Source organism: Haliotis cracherodii, unplaced genomic scaffold (genome assembly GCF_022045235.1).
Source record: "Haliotis cracherodii isolate W230 unplaced genomic scaffold, xgHalCrac1.p SCAF_17, whole genome shotgun sequence".
NCBI classification, from domain to species: domain Eukaryota; kingdom Metazoa; phylum Mollusca; class Gastropoda; order Lepetellida; family Haliotidae; genus Haliotis; species Haliotis cracherodii.
This window is the reverse complement of record NW_027266272.1, coordinates 3,473,083-3,492,901: the sequence shown is the minus strand read 5'-3', so window position 1 is coordinate 3,492,901 and position 19,819 is coordinate 3,473,083. Positions and strand designations below refer to the sequence as shown.

The following is a 19,819-nucleotide window of genomic DNA, read 5'->3' as shown; positions in this document are numbered from 1 at the left end:
TGATTATGTTTCTAGGTTTGTCAGCACCATATCCGTGCTCGTGGGTTTCACCGAAGTGGTTAACGTCTGAGACCTGCATCACTTCGAGCTTTCCTCCCACTTGAAGCTGGCACACCTTCATTTAACTGGAATACTGTGCAAAGCGTCGCTAAACCCAACTCACTCACACACTCACTTGTGTTTCTATATTTCAGTAACAGTATGGAGACGACTCCAGTGTCTTTGTCCCCAACCACGATGTCTTCGTACGACATCACCGTTAACGTGTCCGTCTCCGCCGTCAACGTGACCGTCATCGAAGACTCCTCTATGGTCACCGCCCTCCATGTCATGCTCATCACCGTCATCTGGGGTATCATCATCGCCGTCGGGTCCCTTGGGAACCTGATCGTCATATATGTCATGTGTTGCCATGGCGACAGATCGGCGACAAGTTATTTTGTTATCAACCTCGCGATTGCTGACTTTGCGTTTATGACGATCGTGGTTTCCCTCACCACCTCGATGTACGGATCTTTGGACTGGCTGTACGGGAACGATGTGTGCAAGCTGACACAATACATGATACATGTGAGTAGAACCTGCACTCGAACCTCGTTCATACACATTTTGTCAGTGAAACAATACGTGATACACGTGAGTAGAACCTGCACTCGAACCTCGTTCATACACATTTTGTCAGTGAAACAATACGTGATACACGTGAATAGAACCAACACTTGAACCTCATTAATACAAATCTCGTTAGTCACACAATACATGATACACGTGAGTAGAACCTACACTTGAACCTCGTTAATACACATTTTGTCAGTGAAACAATACGTGATACACGTGAATAGAACCAACACTTGAACCTCATTAATACAAATCTCGTTAGTCACACAATACATGATACACGTGAGTAGAACCTACACTTGAACCTCGTTAATACAAATCTCGTTAGTCACACAATACATGAAGCATGTAAGTTGAGCCTACACTTGAACCTCGTTAATACAAATCTCGTTAGTCACACAATACATGATCCACATGCGTTGAGGTTACACTTGAACTTTTTTAATACAAATCCCGTAGTCACAAATCCAAATGATATACGTGAGTTGGGCGCTACATTTTAATCTCGTTAATACAAATCTCGTTTGTCACACAATACATGAAACACGTGAGTTGAGCCTAGACTAGAACTTCTTTAATACAAATCCCGTAGTCACAAATACATGATATACGTGAGTTGAGCGCTACACCAGAACCTTTTGATACACATCTCGTTAGTCACTCAATACATGAAACACTTGAACTTCCTTAATACAAATCCCGTTGTCACAAATACAAATGATATACGTGAGTTGAGCGCTAAATTTTAATCTCGTTAATACAAATCTCGTTTGTCACACAATACATAATACACGTGAGTTGAGCCTACACTTGGACCTCGTTAAAACAAATCTCGTTAGTTACCAGATATACCGTTAGTAAAGCAATACATGTTATACGTGAGGTCAGTTCCTCATTGAATTTGAAAATTGGATTTGACAAACACATTACAAACTTATCGAAACGCGGCCTGGCTAAAAACAGTCGCCGAAGCCCTGCAAACACAACTCTGATGCCGGTATGAAATATCACCATTTCTTGTTTGGTGCATTTTAGTCACCATCAAACATGGGTGTATACTTTCATGTCCCCAGCAGTTTAATAGTATGATAAAGAAGAACATCTTTGAAGCAGACTGAAAGTGTTTCGGTTCAAAGTGTCAAGTGTTATAATTTCTTTGAGTGAAATGTCAATTTAATATTTTCAGATAAAAATGGTATCTCATCACTTAATACAGGAAACCGTTACACTGTCCCTCTAACACTGTCCTTGACATGACCTCCAGGTGAACCTACTAGCCACGTGTCTGACACTGACCGCAATGACCATAGACCGCTACTTCGCCATTGTCCATCCTATCCGATCCATCCGGTCAAGGACGCCGAAAGTGCCCATCTTCATCAACATTGGAATCTGGCTAGGTAGGTAGCATATCAACACATATATTAGGTCAAGACATTTTCAGACTGCTTTGTGTGTTGCCAAACGAACATGTATGTGTGTCTTGAACGTTTTCCTTTCTCATAAGCAGCAGAATCTCTTCATTTGCACACAGCAGACGTAATTCAAAATTAACATTTCGTTTCTAGTTTCTGGAAAATCAGTAAATACGCAGGACATGGTGTCACTGGATTCACTACTCCATTTAAAGGCCGCCGACGCATGGCAGGAGTTCTGCTGCGCGGTTTCGGGCAACATTTTTCATGCACATTTTGCGAGTGGGCGGTGCACCCGGTAGAGCGGGCCATGCCTACCCTTTTCGCGAACAACTTGTATCATCACAGATTTTCAGAGATTCATTCGTATAGGTTCCAGGGCTACTTGGCCCTTGTCGCCCAATCTGTTTCGGAGAGTGGTTTTTCCTCTGGTTCTTTTTTTTAAAGTAACGTCGCATGTTTCTTGTAGCGACTCTCATATTATTCAAGTGTTGTCGTTCGAGACACAGAGGGGCGGTCGGGTAGCCTAGTGGTTAAAGCGTTCGCTGGTCACGCCGAAGACCCGCGTTCGATTCCCGACATGGGTACAATGTGTGAAGCCCATTTCTGGTGTCCCCCGCCGTTATATTGCTGGAATATTGCTAAACGCGGCGTAAAATCATACTCACTTACTCACTCGAGACACCGAGTACTGATCATAATATTTGCCGCTGTTGTAGCGGTGTCGAACCGGGAAGCATAATTTATTTAAGTTTCTGGAACGAAGAATGTCCGATCGGAATGCAGAATTCGTGCAAGGATGCTGTCAACACGTCTTCAAATTCTTGACAAATTTCTAACATTGCATTGCAATGAAGCGTACAGAAAAAAATTCTTCATGAAATTAAGCATTAACGCAATGAATAGTTGCGTAGAAGTAAATCGGCAAAAATGTTTAATGTCGTTCATAAGCGTAGGAACGGCATATTTTGACGTTAATACATATTTCACGAGACTGTATTCTTGAAGTAAGGGAAACGCTTACAGAATTGTTCGTCCATATTCTGGGGTCAACCATGATAATTAAGACGCTTTAATCTTGAAAAGTCAGACTGTTTGACTGCATGCCTGTGATGAAATATCCTCGCTACGACCCATCCTAGTCGAGAAAATGAAAAGATGCGACCCAAACTATCGATTCGATCCTTGTCTAGACTGACAGTGACAGCAATGGACATTCTACAGCAATCTATAAATTTACTTCAGTACCTATTGACACACCTTTATAATCACTTCTCAGGGATCGGCCAACTGATTAATGATGACTGGCACCAAATCGCCACAGGTTCATAGACAACTTCTGAAATCACAACCAACTTAATTGACACAATTCATCACAGAGTTAGGCTCAGAACCTTGAGCCACCCCTCGGAGATGTTTTTTTTGTTTGTTTGCTGTTTAACTCCGCACACAGCAATATTCAAGGTATATGACGGGGGTCTGTAAATAATCGAATCTGGGCCAGACAATCCAGACTGGGATCATGAACATCGAACCGCAACTGGGATACGATGACATGCATCAACAAATTCAGCGAGTCTGACCACCCGATCCCGTTAGTCGCCTCTTACGACAAGCATGTTCGCTTTTTACGGCAAGCGTGGGTTGAATCCCGGTCGCATCTCCAGTGCTGACTGTTGGGTAGTGACCGTGTTGTACAAGAACCCCTCAGGCAGTACACATGTTGAGCGATTAGAAAACGTTTCTGATAGAAGAATACCACGTGATAGTTTTAGGAAATGTATCTAGACGTATTGATACAAAAACTAATGGACAATAACCAATCGACAAAAAATCAGTTTCTCCTGAAATGTTACATGTCTTATTTGTAGACGCATACGGACTTATGAATCGTGAATGTGGAGGACTCCTTCGCCTATATAATATTTCTAGGTTTGTCAGCACCATGTCCGTGCTCGTGGGCTTCACCAAAGCGGTTCGCGTCTAAGAACATCAAAACTTCTGGCTTTGTTTCTGAGAAGCTGACACGCCGTCAATAACTGACATTCTGTTCAATGAGCGTTATACCAAACCATGCTACTTGAAACGTTACAAACGACTCACGCCACTGAATCGGCCGTAAAATACCAATGTCTTGTACCAAGTAGACAATAATGCCACAATGGTATAATTTGTTTTGTTTTTTAACGCCGCACTCAGCAATAGTCCAGCTATGTGACGGGTGTCTGTAAATAATCGAGTCTGGACCAGACAATCCAGTGATTGACATCATGAGCATCTTTCCACGCAATTGGGATACGATGACATGCATCAACCAAGTCAGCGAGCCTGACCACCCGATCCCGTTAATCGCCTCTTACGACAAGCACAGTCGCCTTTTACGGCAAGCATGGGTTGCTGAGGACCTATTCTACCCCGGATCTTCACGGGTCGCAATGGTATACAAAGAGATGGCATAAAGAGAGACACAAGTTATGTACGAGGAGCGAGGGACAAGCAAGTGTTCTTATAATATCCAGAGATTCGTGGGCCTGCAACTCCAGACACTAAACTAATAAACGTTTAGCACTATCAGATCATATATTCCCCAAAGTATATTTCTTATTCTTTTTATCATATTTCTTTGAAACAGAAATGTGACATCTCATCTAATTCAATGTGACGTCCAAACTGATTGAACGTAAAAAATATATTGTTACAGATTTAAACGTATCTATCAGGTTACCCACCGGAAATCGCCTGAAGTTGTCAGATATAATGGGTCCCCGAGGTTTGACTAATCGTGTAGTTCTTCACCAGCAGTGTGTCAACTTTCAATAATCTTAATCAATCTTCGGAAAAAAGGGTGGGGGTTAGGACTTTATCTGTAATAAATTCACCATCTCGTGTAAATTACGCTCAAGGGTTTATTTACATGTAGTGAAACACATTAGTACGAACAACTTCCGCGTTGTGGAAATTGTTGTGTATCCCCGCTCAGACAGTTCTTGGCTGTTCTCTGGTCCTTAAGGGGCCCTGCGGGCAGCCCATTCAATCGCCATGTCTATTTTATGCGTGTATTTTACGCGTTTCAAAATACTTCGTGAATATCTTTATGATAAAGATAGGTGACGATGTGAAATAGGTTGTAGCGGGGCGTTCAACATTGATGCGGTGTGTGTGTGTGTGTGTGTGTGTGTGTGTGTGTGTGTGTGTGTGTGTGTGTGTGTGTGTGTGTGTGTGTGTGTGTGTGTGGCTACGTCTACTGGTTCCTAATTTTGGTGCTTTTATAGTGCTATTCCACTGAGATACCATGCCAAAGTTAGACATGGATACCCAACCCTGGCTCTGAGACAATAAATCATTCGAGTGAGTGAGTGAGTGACTGAGTGGTTGAGTCTCATTACACTGGCTCTGAGACAACCAATCACTCGAGTGGGTGAGTGAGTGAGTCTCATTACACTGGCTCTGAGACAACCAATCACTCGAGTGAGTGGGCATGTGGGTGAGTGAGTGGGCATGTGGGTGAGTGAGTGGGCATGTGGAAGAGTGAGTGGGTGAGTGAGTGGGTAAGTGAGTGGGCTTGTGAGTGAGTGAGGGGGCGGGCGGGCGAGCGGGCGAGCGAGTGAGTGAGTGAGTGAGTGAGTGAGTGAGTGAGTGAGTGAGTGAGTGAGTGAGTGAGTCTCAGCACAATCATGGAGCGTGAAAGGAACGTAAGGTAACAGTGATGGGCAAACATTGGGCTTCAAGCAGCGGTTACCTCCTACCCTCATCCGTTATCCAGAATGTCCCGCCTGGAGCCACGAATCTACACGTTATATAAGTGTGCCAGTAAAAGGACATAATGCTTGGTGTTTTGGACAACAAGATCGCGGTTCCCATGAAACAGCTAACGAGGAATTGTTTTTGAAAATTCCTTATCATTTCAAACTGTATCTGATAATGTGTAGCCAATCGGAGAGTGCGATGTAAATCTTACAGCTCCAGCGGACATTTGTCTAACGAGTAGACGTGTCTTCAGGCCGAATTCTGGTGTCCCCAGCCGTGATATTACTAGAGTATTGCTAGAAGCTGAGTAAAAATATACTCACTCACTTCATGAGATGAACGTTGTACTATTTCATTGACAACTGACTGCGTTTTGTTTTGATGAACTCCTGTCTGTGAGAAGGGTATGCCATTTCCTGTACTAGGTCAATGTTTGGCGTATTAAGCACTGCATGCCTGCATCTATTATAAATATATAAAAACATCCCCTCATCCTTGTTTTTGTCCTATAATAGAACCATGTTGTTATTTCCAGCATCGTTTTCGCTCAGCACTCCCTACATCCTCTACTACCGCGTCGTCACCGACTACTACCGCGGCCCCCGCGTCTACTGCAAGGCGGAATGGCCCGACCCCCGCTGGCAGAGGGGTGTGACAGTGGCGGTTGTCATGGCAACCTACGTCCTCCCCCTCACCGTCATCATCCTCTGCTACACCCTCATTCTCAAACACCTTTGGAAGAACAAGGTCACCAGTCGGCGAGACAACGTGAGTGAACACGCCTCCCCCTTCATCCATATTTATTGTTGAATCATTCTGGTGTCAGTTCTTGTTATTGAGGCAGGGACAAATAGCGCAGTGGTATGATACGTTGATATTCGCTGTGCAGAGTTGCATCCCTTAGGCATGCCGGTTATCTCATCATAGGTTCGAATCCCATATTAGCCCCGAAAATAATGGAGACCGGAAAACAGCGCGCATGCTATACTAGTCTTCGAAGGTTTCAACAATGGAGTAAATTGGGTCTCAAGTTGTGAAATATTGCTCCGAGGGACTTTACACACAATTTTGCTTTTTGAGTGTATCGTCAGTGCGTGCTATGTTAAAGTTTTGACTCTTGTGACAGATGGATGATGTCATCAGCATAAAATCTCTCATTGAATCACCATATGTATGTTAGAATGATATTTTAGGATTGAAGCACAGACCACTTAAAACGAACACGGTTATAACACTAACTGTTATAACGAACACGGTTAAAACACTAATAGTTATAACGAACACGGTTAAAACACTGATAGTTATAACAAACTTTCAAAAGACCTGCCTGCTTTACAAAAAGATATTGTCATATTACATTCACGCGTGTAACGAATTCTTTACAAGGAGGTGACGGCTACAGTGGACGCATGTAAAGAACACATTTCGACAAATTGTTCCTTATAACTATGATTTAAACCACGTGAGTATCTGATCTGACTGTCGATCCTTCTCAGTGTGTCATGTCTTAGGCGCAGGTCAAGGCACAGGTAAAGGCACAGGTCAAGGCGCAGGTCAAGACACAGGTGAACATTATGGGGAAAGGAGAACCTTAATTTGAAATTAATTAGTTCAAAGGTTATGCCCATTATAATTGTTTCCCGAAAATCCAATATGGCCGCCAGTGGATACTATAGGACACTATTTTGCCTTGGCAACATTAAATTCATTTAGTAGATACTATGAGCATTATAAATGCTTGAACAGACACTACTTTTCTACTAGACTATCTACACACACTGTTAAGGCATCTGATAACGAGACGGGTATATCCACATGAGTAAGAGGAAGACATACCTATTCGTTAGCATATACCACCACTCGATATCTTTTCAGAGTAGGAGGCATAAACAAATTATTGCCTAACATACACTGACGGGCAAAAGGAAGTATACACCTATATCTGATGGAGGCTAAAATGAAACAAACAAGAAATGGTTATTGGAAATTGTGATGTATTGGGTAAATGTATCACGGCAGTGTTTTGGACCTTAAGTTTGCAGTATTTCGGCGACTGTTTTCGACGTTGGAAATTCTTTGGTGGAATCCAATTTTCAAGTGTATGCTTTCTTTAAATTTTGCCCGTCATTTTACATTGCCTACACTGAGCCAAGACAGCAGGTAATACTTATCATAAAAAGAAGAAGAAAATTAACTCTTATCATGCGATAACCTCCACGGAACAAACCAGGCTCAAAGCGCTGACAACACACATATAAGTGTAAACAAGATGGCGCTGACAACACACATACATATGTAAACAAGAGTGAAATGGCTAAGTTATCAAACACAAATCTTGACTTAAAAAAATTCAAGTGATGGGGATGTTCTGAGGGCAATTGGAAAGCATTCAATTTCTTTGCAGCAGTTGCTTAAAAGATTTGGGTAGCATGGATTTAAGTTTCCATGTGGCCAGCTGAAGTTTGTCACCAGACCGCAAGTTCCTAGTTGGCTGGTACTCAGGGTCATGTCCTTGAGATAAGATGGAGCTGTTCCATACATACTAACCCCGCCCCAATTCATTCGTAGGGCATCGGCTAAGAGACGGATATATTCAAATAGGTTTGAGGGAGACCTACTTATATGCCAACATGATAGCATCACTTGGTATTTCGGTGTAGCGACCGCAGCACATATACCCCCATGCTCTGCAAACTACTAAATTTTAGTTGGCCTCTGGCGTTCACAAGTAGTAAATGGATATCTATCTCTAAGTTACAAAATAGTGAATTAGAGTAGTACAGAAGTAGAATAGAAATAGTTCATAGAGTTACCCATATACATGGTTGACATACGCTAATCAAACGGTAACTTCACTTTAAGTTTCAAATCCATTTCATTTTATCTTATTACATTTTCATTGTTCATTACATTACAAGGGGATTGACATTTAGTTGACGACAAGGGGATTTCACGTTTAGTTGATTACAAGTGGATTTCACGTTTAGTTGATTACAAGGGGATTTCACGTTTAGTTGATTACAAGGGGATTTCACGTTTAAAGGATTACAAGGGGATTTCACGTTTAGTTGATTGCAAGGTTAGTTCATGTTTAGTTGATTACAAGGGGATTTCACGTTTAGTTGATTGCAAGGTAAGTTCATGTTTAGTTGATTACAAGGGGATTTCACGTTTAGTTGATTACAAGTCGATTTCACGTTTAGTTGATTACACGGGGATTTCACGTTTAAAGGATTACAAGGGGATTTCACGTTTAGTTGATTACAAGGTTAGTTCATGTTTAGTTGATTACAAGGTTAGTTCATGTTTAGCTGATTACAAGGGGATTTCACGTTTAGTTGTTTGCAAGGTTAGTTCATGTTTAGTTGATTACAAGGGGATTTCACGTTTAGTTGATTACAAGGGGATTTCACGTTTAGTTGATTGCAAGGTTAGTTCATGTTTAGTTGATTACAAGGGGGTTTCACGTTTAGTTGATTACAAGGGGATTTCACGTTTAGTTGATTGCAAGGTTAGTTCATGTTTAGTTGATTACAAGGGGATTTCACGTTTAGTTGATTGCAAGGGGATTTCACGTTTAGTTGATTGCAAGGTTAGTTCATGTTTAGTTGATTACAAGGGGATTTCACGTTTAGTTGATTATAAGGGGATTTCACGTTTAGTTGATTGGAAGGGGATTTCACGTTTAGTTGATTGCAAGGTTAGTTCATGTTTAGTTGATTGCAATGTTAGTTCATGTTTAGTTGATTACAAGGGGATTTCACGTTTAGTTGATTGCAAGGGGATTTCACGTTTAGTTGATTGCAAGGTTAGTTCATGTTTAGTTAATAATCTTAGTTTAGTCTTCCACCGGGGACCAGGGATACTGACACAAATGTTAAAAAACGTCATTACTCTCGTTTCGAAAATTGAAATGCAAGAAGTATATTGTGGCTCGCTTTTTAGCTGAGACGTAACATACGATGTGAGGAGAGAAGCGACTTTCTTGATGGGAGTTTCTTGTAAATTCTGTCAAGCGTTACAAAAACTAGAAAAAACACGTGTTGCATTTAGGTCACGTTGGGACTCAGCGCTGGAATTGTATCAGTATTGTAACGCTACGGTAGAAATCGATATGACTCTTCCACTGTCCTCATCGTGATTAGCAGAATAGGAGCCTTGCTTTACTCTCAATTCCTTCTCCAACCAGCTGCTATCGTGTGATGTTTATCGGTGTTTAGTTAATGCTTCTTTAGGGACCAGTCATTAAAACAGGGGGCGGGAGGGGTCAGAGGTAATAAGGGAAAGGTCATCAAATAAAAAAAACCATGCCAGTCTCTGGTGGAGGACAAACATGATGCCCATATTAGGGGATGTCTTCAAAACTACGACCAGTATCAGTGGAAGGTCATTATTATCAGTACAAAATTCTCTGACCATCCCTACTCCCCAAACTCACCCCTCACCCCTAACCACCGATGACATACATGACCGGTCCCTAATAGTTTACTCACATACCTTTCTTGTCACGCTCGGTTCGTAAGCCGAGCAATAAATTCAAACTTCTTTTCCTATGTATATGTGAGTGAGTGAGTGAGTTGGGTTTAACGCCGTTTTAACAGTATTCCTGTTATACCGCGGCGTGTCAGCCTAATGTTGGAGGAAAGCCCGAAGTGATGCAGGTCCCCGACGTTTACCACTTCGGTGAAACCCACGAGCACGGGTATGGTGCTGACAAACCATCGGGACGAACCGGGATTCAAACCCACAATCATAGGATCCCCCCCCCCCCCCCCCCCCCCCGCCCTCCCGATGTATATGTGTTCAAACAGATGGGGTATATTGATTTATAACTCTCCACAGAGCCTTCTGACACAGTTATGTTAGCTCGGCAAGCTATGTTTCAATTATGTGTAGTTTTGATGGACATTAGAGACGCTAAGTGGCATGATCACCCCTATTGTTGTTAATGCAACTACATTGAAACACGTGTCGCTGGTCATAGATTGGACATATACAATGTACATGGAATGGCGGGTTCTCCTTGAGCGATCGAAGAGCCGTTTCTGCTGTAGTATTCACATATAGATCATGGTATTAACAGAAGTATCCAGCTGACAATGGAACTTTTGTACAGGACTATTCGACCATACATTCACTATGTTGAATACACATAATCAGCATCGATTCTGTAAACAGATGATGGCGTATTCTGCTTTGACCAATATCTTGTCATTTCTGTCATATTTTCTCAGACATGAGCCAGTAGTATACCAAACAATTTAATCCCGGAATTCTAACATCATATGTTACAGTTTTCAGTACGTTCATGCACACTCTTCCGTGGGGGTTCCTGTTTAAAGGTTTCCAACAACCTGTGCTTGGGACGGTCTAGTGGTAGAGCGTCCGCGCGGAGAGCGGAAGGTCCGGGGTTCGATCCCCGACCGCGTCATACCAAAAGACGTCAAAAGATGGTACTTGTTGTTATATTAAGGGGCTAAAACAAGGATTTATAATTCGTCATGCGTGCACAGATGTGGTTCGAAATCGGTTTACTGTGACTGAGTGGGGTATTCATGTTAAACTGCGGCATGGTATCTCAGTGAGCTAGCACTATAAATCGGCATCAGTCCGGACTAGTACAAGCAGCCACACAAACACACACACGTACATTATACATGCACGTCACTATAATCTTGGACGCGACGTTAAACCCCATTTCACCTCACCTCACCAGTGCTTGGTGACTTGGTTGATTGCGTGTCATCGTACCCAGACGACTTGGATCGTTGACCACACTACTGATCACTGGATTATTTACAGGCTGGAATATTGCTTAGTGCAGACACACACACACACACACACACACACACACACACACACACACACACACACACACACACTGAAACAACAGTTCAATAATATTTGTTCTCATTATAAACCTATCCTCCGCGCGATGGTGTATCTTTTTATTACTAGGCCCCCAACAACCCATGATTGTCGCACGAGGGCTCGGCGACTTCGTTGATTTACGTCAGTCTCAATCATTCGTTTGTCTGGTCTAGGCTCGATTATTTCCCGGCCGGCCATCAATGCAACTCATTGAATTACTTGGCTTGTGGTCAAAGGCGACTAACGGGATCGGGTGATCAGATTCGCTGACTTGGTTGATGCCTGTCATCGATCCCAATTGCGTGGATCGATGCTCATGATGTCAATCACTGGATTGTCTGGTCCAGACTCGATTATTTACAGACCGCCGTCATATAGCTGGAATATTGCAGAGTGCGGCGTAAGACAACAAACAAACAAAAAAACAAACAAACAAACCTTGCAAGTGAGCGCTTGACTTTGCATGTGAATGTACCCGTGCCATCAGTGGTGCAAGATACGCTGACATCTTCGCGAATACCTGGAATCAACACTAATTGGTGGTGCTTCAGGAACACATTCTTCTGAAACAGTCTGAATTGTAAAATGGACATTGTTTTTAGAGGAGAGTTCTTATGATTAAGTAAACTAAGGTTTGGTCGGGTGTATTTAGTTCTTTCGCACACAAAGAATGCGCGTTATACGCGGCCTCACTAAAACAAGACATGTGCCACCATTACACCGCACACCAGACGTTCCATCGACGGGTGACGGAACAACATTGTATGTAGGACCCGTGAAGTCGGTACGATGAACTTTTCCATCACAGACCGTTTTAGTGTGTTTTCTGGTAGTGGTACTTTCGGGTTTATATGGAATCCGCATTTATGGCTCCGGTGAGGTTAAATTCGTTTTATGAGGCACCTGGAGGACAGTTTATGTATATTGTTTTAGCAAGCAAAGTTTTAGACACTGTCACAAGTAGTGGTTTGTAAACATTGTGCAAACCTGAAACTCACTCACGAAGTCAACGAAATATTGTTTTGGTGGCGTTTAGAGGAGTACCCGAACGAATTGAGTTATGATAAAATAAAATAAGATTAAAATTGAGAAGAAAAAAGTGAATAACATTTAGATTTTGTTTTGTTGTGTAATATTGCCAGAGCGTGATATATACGTTTGACATGTGTATTATTTCCCGAACATCAGGGGTTCTGGATATCAGAATGTCTATCCCCAGGACTAAATGGAATCAATGGATTGAATGATCAGGCTCGGTGACCGGGTTGGTTTCACGTCATCGTTTCCCAATGCTGTTCATCAATGCCCATGATGTCAATCACTGGATTGTCTGATCCAGATTGAAATATTTGAAAACTGCCGTCGAGTAGCTGGCATATTGTTGAGTGCGGCATTCACCAAAAAACACAAAATAAGTCCTGAACAAAGAAAAAATAATACAAAATCATCCCTTTTGTATCCATCATGCACTGATATTAACATATCATTTTCATGGAATGGAAAAGCATACAACTAAACAAAATGTTAAAGATTTATAATACACTTGAGTACTGAATTCGAACACTGATCCCGGTAGGACTACCGTGTCCTATATAAGCTGAGTAAAGCAGAACTTTGTCCAAAGTGTCTGGTCAATACAAGAAGCTGATACAGCAACTGCAGCCAGAACCAGACACAAAGTACTCCCTTTGTGGCAGCATCTCTGTAATGGCGGAACGCTACATTAAACGCCCATTAGTAAAAGAACCATCTAAATAGCTTTTTATACCCCCAGGATCAATGGAAGCTCTTGTCAATATCAATTATGGTATCACACTTCCTTTATGGGGGAAGTAATAATGTTGTTTGACAAATACGTACTTCCACGCAATTGCATCGAGAGTTAACTAGTATTGTTAGACAGGATAGCACGTTCGATTTCAATTGCAGTGTTTCACTGAAATAGAACATAAATCAAACAGTGGTTAGCGTGTGGGTTCCTCCCAACTGTCCTGGATGGGGTACAGGATCTGGTATCGTCACGGAAACAACTCTTTAGGAAGAGAGGAACATATATTATAATAAGTCGTTTGAAGCGAGATTTATTCAGAAACAAACAAATCAATTTGTTTTTCATCTTACGGTTAAGAGATGGCTTCGGGACAGGGACCTGCAACAAGATGAAAGGTTTTCCTGACTCAGCCGAAAATACTTCCGTCAGGTTTCCGGGGGATATTTCCTTTGAGAGCTTGCTAGACGCTGCTTCCATATCCCGAATAACTGACATATCATGAAATCGTTTTGACAAAAACAAATTGGTTTCAAAACATTTGCATTTTCGAAACTTGTTATTATTAGAAAAATAAATGACATATCAGTGTTTTTCTCCTTTGTCTGACAATAAGGGTCTTGGCACCAACGCTCTGTTGGGGTGTTTATACCAAGCGTGACAGACTATACACGTTTAAGGTCTGGTTGAGATCCTGTTGATCTTCCGAAATATGAATAAAGTTTGTCATAATGCCTAAGTAACAATATCTTACAGTTTACTGTACCCGTGAAGATCAGGTTTAGAACTGATCTTGATCTTCAGCAACCCGTGCTTGTGCAACGAACGGGATCGGGTAGACAGTTTCGCTGACTTGGTTGATGCAAGTCATTGTATCCCAATTGAGTAGATCGACGCCCATAGTGTAAATCACTGGATTGTCTGGTCCAAACTCGTTTATATACAGATAGCTGGAATATTGCTGAGTGTGACATTAAACAACAAACAAACAAACAAACATAACTTAAAGGATGGTGTGGACCGAACAACATGATTCCTTGGCCATTATCTGGAAATACAAAACAGGGACTATTTGGCAATGCAGAGAGACATACACGTGACTGCCTCGAGACAGCGGGAGTTCCTTTTTATTCTTTTCCTTGCAGGATCCTCATCCAGTGGTCAGCGAGGGGACGGCAGGAAACACCACGCATGACAGACGTCGTCGTAAGGTTGCCAAGATGGTAGCCATCGTCGTCATTCTGTTTGCTTCACTCTGGTTTCCGATCCACGCCTTCAGTCTTGCCTACCACTTTCACCCCCACTTCCCCAAGACTCAGGTTCTCTACAACATCAAGATCATTGCACACACTCTGTCCTTCTTCAACTCCTGCGTGAACCCCTTCGTCTATGCCTTCATGGGCGACGGATTTCGCCGTGCGTTCCGGAAGTCCTTCCCATCATGCACCAGGCGCAACCGGATTATACCCTGGGTAGCGAGCGAAGCTGGACACTCGGCCATGAACGATACCCGTATGACAGAAACCTTCAGAAGCCGATCAAACACCCAAAAGAGCACCAAAGCCTAAATATCATGATGGACAGTACTTCAATATTGTAATGGATGGGATTGGTATAGAGTTACTTTGAATTTACTCTGTATTTCTTGGATACAAACTTACAACATGGCCGACATAGAAGCATGTGTAAGTGAAGAGAATAGAAGTCATCGTTTACGTGATCTTACGTCATGGGATTCTGTCCGTCAAATCCATCTCTCCGCCCCTTAGCAACGAATTTACCCACTCCCCTTCTTTAAAATATGCCATACTGGCAATAGCGCTGGCCATTTTGTGGAACACTCTTCGTTACTAAGATATCAAATTAATATGTATTACTTCACTTACGGAAGCTTTCATATTCAGAAACAGCATTTATGACGTTTTATAATGAAATTGGTCTTCCGCAACCTATGTTTGCTGTAAAAGGTGACAATGCTTATCGTAAGAGGCTACTTACGGGATCGGGTGGTCAGGCTTGCTGACTTGGTTCATGCATGTCATCGTATCCCAATTGCGTGGATCGATGCTCATGATGTCAATCACTGGATTGTCTGGTACAGTCAACTGGTCTTAAAAAGAGTTGAGGACTAACCCGTTAGCTTTTGTTAATAGTAACATAAAGTTTCCCAACGTAAAATGTATACCAAATCAAAAAATCAAATTTCAAGTCTTCTCACCAATGTTTTGTTCTTTAAACAGGGTATTTTGAACTGCCGTTATTTTCATCCCTCATCAGAGGCGCACAGCAAATTGCATGGGAACAATGTAGATGTTACATTCCTTCCGCCCCAAACACGACTATAAAATACATAATCATTTTTCTGCCGCGTTCGATCTAAAAAAAATTCGCAAAATTGTGAAATTATTTATCATCTTCAGACCGCCTACGTGATGGCGTGGGTAAAGTGTCTGCCTGGAGAGCGGAAGGTAGAAGAGCGTTAAGAGACCAAAAGACTTTATAGGATGGTATTTGTTGTTGCCCTGCCTGCTCCCCATTTAGGGGATTAAACCAGGCTGGTCGGCTCGGGGACAGTATACCGTGTCTGAGTGGTGTATTCATGTAAACCTACGGCATGGTACCCTCATGTAGTACTATAAAACCGACATTAGTCCGGACTAGTACAAGCAGCCGCATGGACATGAACGCAACATTAAATCCTTTTTCACTCTATCTCATCTCATAACTTCAAATGATCCCATTTAGTTTTGACTGTGAGTATGTGTATGCCAACAGGACAAACGCTATCGTTTGATCCAAGCGCTCTACTAATGCAGTCAACGACTGATGAGATAAATGTCATTTTGCCCTGTCGAGTTTTACTGTGTTGACCCAAAGGCGAAGCAATAAATACCTATTGGCATTACAAGGCCAACTGAGCCTCTATACGATCTAATCAGGTCCACATTGAGGCTTGTTATCCCCGGTAATTAGATAGATTACCAAACACTTTTCTGTTCTGACGTTTCCTGCCTGGACTATCCTCGGTAAGTATTTGAAATGATCGAAGGGAAAATGCTTATTCGATTAGATGAATCGGAATGCGAGTTAACCATGCGGGTGGTATGGTTCTAAGAGTGCAAATGAACCGGTAAATTTTATTAGGCAGAAAATCGCGTCAAATCAGACGCTAGAAATGTGACAAATTGTGCAGGAATAGTTTCAAACGAATTTTAGTCTTTCTATTTATCTATCACGGGAACAAGGGCAGATCAATGTGGTGTGATCGACTCTACTAGTAAGCAAGGACGCGGTCACTAGGTGAAGCGAGAGCGGAGAACAGGCGTCACTGTCGACGTAAAAAACAGCCAAACAGCGAGCGGTCGGTGTATTTTTACCTATATTGCTTAGAGCGTTAGTCATTTGGTTTTTGTGACTATTGTGTAAGAAGATACGTACATTATTCTTTTGAATTTTCTTCTTTCCAAATAAATGGATACATGGATTTTATCTCATAAAGATTTATCCTAACCGACTTATTTTCAATAGGTTCAGTAATTAGTTTCGTGATTCGTATCAAATATTCCAAAAATATTAACATTGTAATGTGTTTTGGGTTTCATGCCAGTATAAAAGCTCCCGGGCTACAGAAACTGTACACCCATGTTGATGATGGCAGAAATGAAACAAACAAAGAAATGGTTATTCGATAATGATATATTTGATACGGGTATCATAGTTGTGTATTGGACCTGTTTTCAGCCTAGGAATGTTTTCATAACGTTTGTAATTCTTTCCTCAAATCCAATCTTCCAGTATATTTATGTTACAATGGACGGAGTGTATAATTTTCTAGTCGATATCATGTAGCACAATATATGTAAGGCTTCGGAATATTTACATGTACCATATAGATTCATGACACTTGGAGATCCTGTTTGATTTACAAATGTTTTAACTAGTTTGTTAAGACATCGGATTAGAAACATGGAGTCGGGTGTTGCAGGTGCCGAGCATAACATTACAAACAACCATAGAACGCTCAATGTGTGTTGATGGGATAGCCTAGTGGTTGAAGCCTTCGCTTGTCACGCCGACGATCTGGGTTTTATTCCCATGTAAGTGCAACGTTTGAGGCTCATTCTTCGCGTCAGTGATGTTATTGAATTTATTCATCTGACAGGGATATCACACAGTACACGGCTGGACAGTGATTTTTAGTACATGTTTGTTCAGTTTATATCTTATCGTACAGATCTGTATTAGTCTGATATCCATCCAATCAATTAATTCATACAGCACATGTCTGTAGCGATGATCTAATATAGTACGTAATCTTTAACATTAACATACCACATAATGACTGTAACAGGGCGGTCGGTAGCCTAGTGGTTAAAGCGTTCGCTCGTCACGCCGAAGACCCGGGTTCGATTCCCGACATGGGTACAATGTGTGAAGCCCATTTCTGGTGTCCCCCGCCTTGATATTGCTGGAATATTGCTAAAAGCGGCGTAAAACCATACTCACTCACTGTAACAGTATATTTGATGTCACAATGTACACATGAGTAACAGTTGTATACAGTAATATCATGTTGTAAATGTCTGTATCACAATGTGCTTGTAGAAATGAATCATATACTAGTATTTGTAGCATGTCTGTAACAATGATATATATAGATATTAACAGTTGTATGATATACGCCTGATATTATGTAGTATGTATGTAACAGTGATGTCACGTGGTATATGTCTTGAACAGCCATAGCAATTATATCACATAATGCACAAACGTACCATTGATATCACATAATGTAGTGATATCCTTCAGTAAATGACTGTAGCAGTGCACCATGTAGTACACGTCTGTAACAGTAATTTTAATCAATTAGTTGATTTAAGTTAAAATGAGTTGATTTATGTGTCGTGATACTTGTAGACACACCTGTATTTGCAAACCAAAAACAAAGGAAATGTTCTCGCCCAAGTGCAACGTAGTTTAAAATTTGAGTTTTCAAAACAATGTGTTTTTTCATATTCCTTCGCACGTAGCCATGAAAACAGCATGTTGAATTTCGTAAAGACATATGTCCGAGAATGACATCAGCGCTGGGAGTTTCCGGAATTTAAAAGTGACGTACTGAACCATTAATATCCCATTAATGTCCGTAGCATTGGTACCATCCAGTAAATGACGTGTAGTGCCCGTCTGTAACAGGGATTGTAACAGTACTTCCATGTAACAGTGTCAACAATTTGTTCATGTTTGCGACAGTGACAGTAATGTATGTTGTTAAGAAACTGATTTTAATGTTGTGTTTCTGTTCGTCGGTTGTTCCTCACTGTGCACATATTAGTTTTCTGTTGGCACATCTCCTCGGGCAGGATCGTGTCAACCTCACGGTGGTATAATATTTGTTCTGAACCCGGAATCTATAACCGATGGAGTCGGGGAATCAAATGTTAAAAACACGATAGTTCTTTGTATCCTCTTGCACGAAGACACTATGTAAAGACAAATAAAAGCGTCAACCTCACGACTTTCTTTCATTGTTTCATGTAACTTAAAGAAAGTTACTGGTTGGCCAGGCCATGAACTTGGTGACAACTAATGCCATAAAGTGTGTTTTATCGTGCACAGCTAACATTAAAACAGAAGTGGCGTCTACTTCTGGAAGCAGTAAACTGTCCTTGTCCAGTACAAGACAAGAATGTGAATGAAATAGTCTTTGTTGCTTCGTGTGGGTTACGGCGAGCTGCGCCAATTTCACAGAGAAGCCACAGCACTCAATACATAGATCTAATTATGCTGGTCTATGTAGTAGACATGCTGGTCATATTGTACAGCTACGATAGCCAAGCTTGGTTTGGTAGACATGCCGGTCATATTGTACAGCTGTGATAGTCAAACTTGGTTTGGTAGACATGCTGGTCATATTGTACAGCTGTGATAGCCAAACCTGGTTTGGTAGACATGCCGGTCATATTGTACAGCTGTGATAGCCAAACCTGGTTTGGTAGACATGCTGGTCATATTGTACAGCTGTGGTAGCCAAACCTGGTTTGGTAGACATGCCGGTCATATTGTACAGCCATGATACAGCTACTTGGTTTGGTAGACATGCGGAGGACATTTCCAAATATGGTGCACAAGTGACGAAAATGACGTCCGATGTCCTTATTTTGATTTGCAACGTAAAATTAGAAAAACAAATATGTTGCCGTGGTTGTTAACCATATGTTTGACTTGCCTGTGCATGTGTTTGTGACGGGTGCCACCGATGTGACAGGATACGCGCCCCTTATCGCGAACACCCGGTGTGATCCCTATTTGACAGTGATGCATGGACACTCATGGATGCTCACGATACAGTCGGAATCGTGCAATCGACTCTGCTTTTGGCCGAGATTTCTGGTGCATA

General features: G+C 41.8%; 1 protein-coding gene across 1 annotated transcript; it reads left to right on the top strand.

Moving 5' to 3' along the window:
* Window positions 1–237: 237 nt before the first annotated feature.
* On the top strand, window positions 238–14,987 carry LOC139465112 (G-protein coupled receptor 54-like). Its single transcript, XM_071246802.1, is given in 5 exon segments — window positions 238–570; window positions 1,883–2,018; window positions 6,316–6,548; window positions 8,570–8,601; window positions 14,594–14,987. Coding segments are annotated over 5 exon segments (1,128 nt in total).
* Window positions 14,988–19,819: the final 4,832 nt, after the last annotated feature.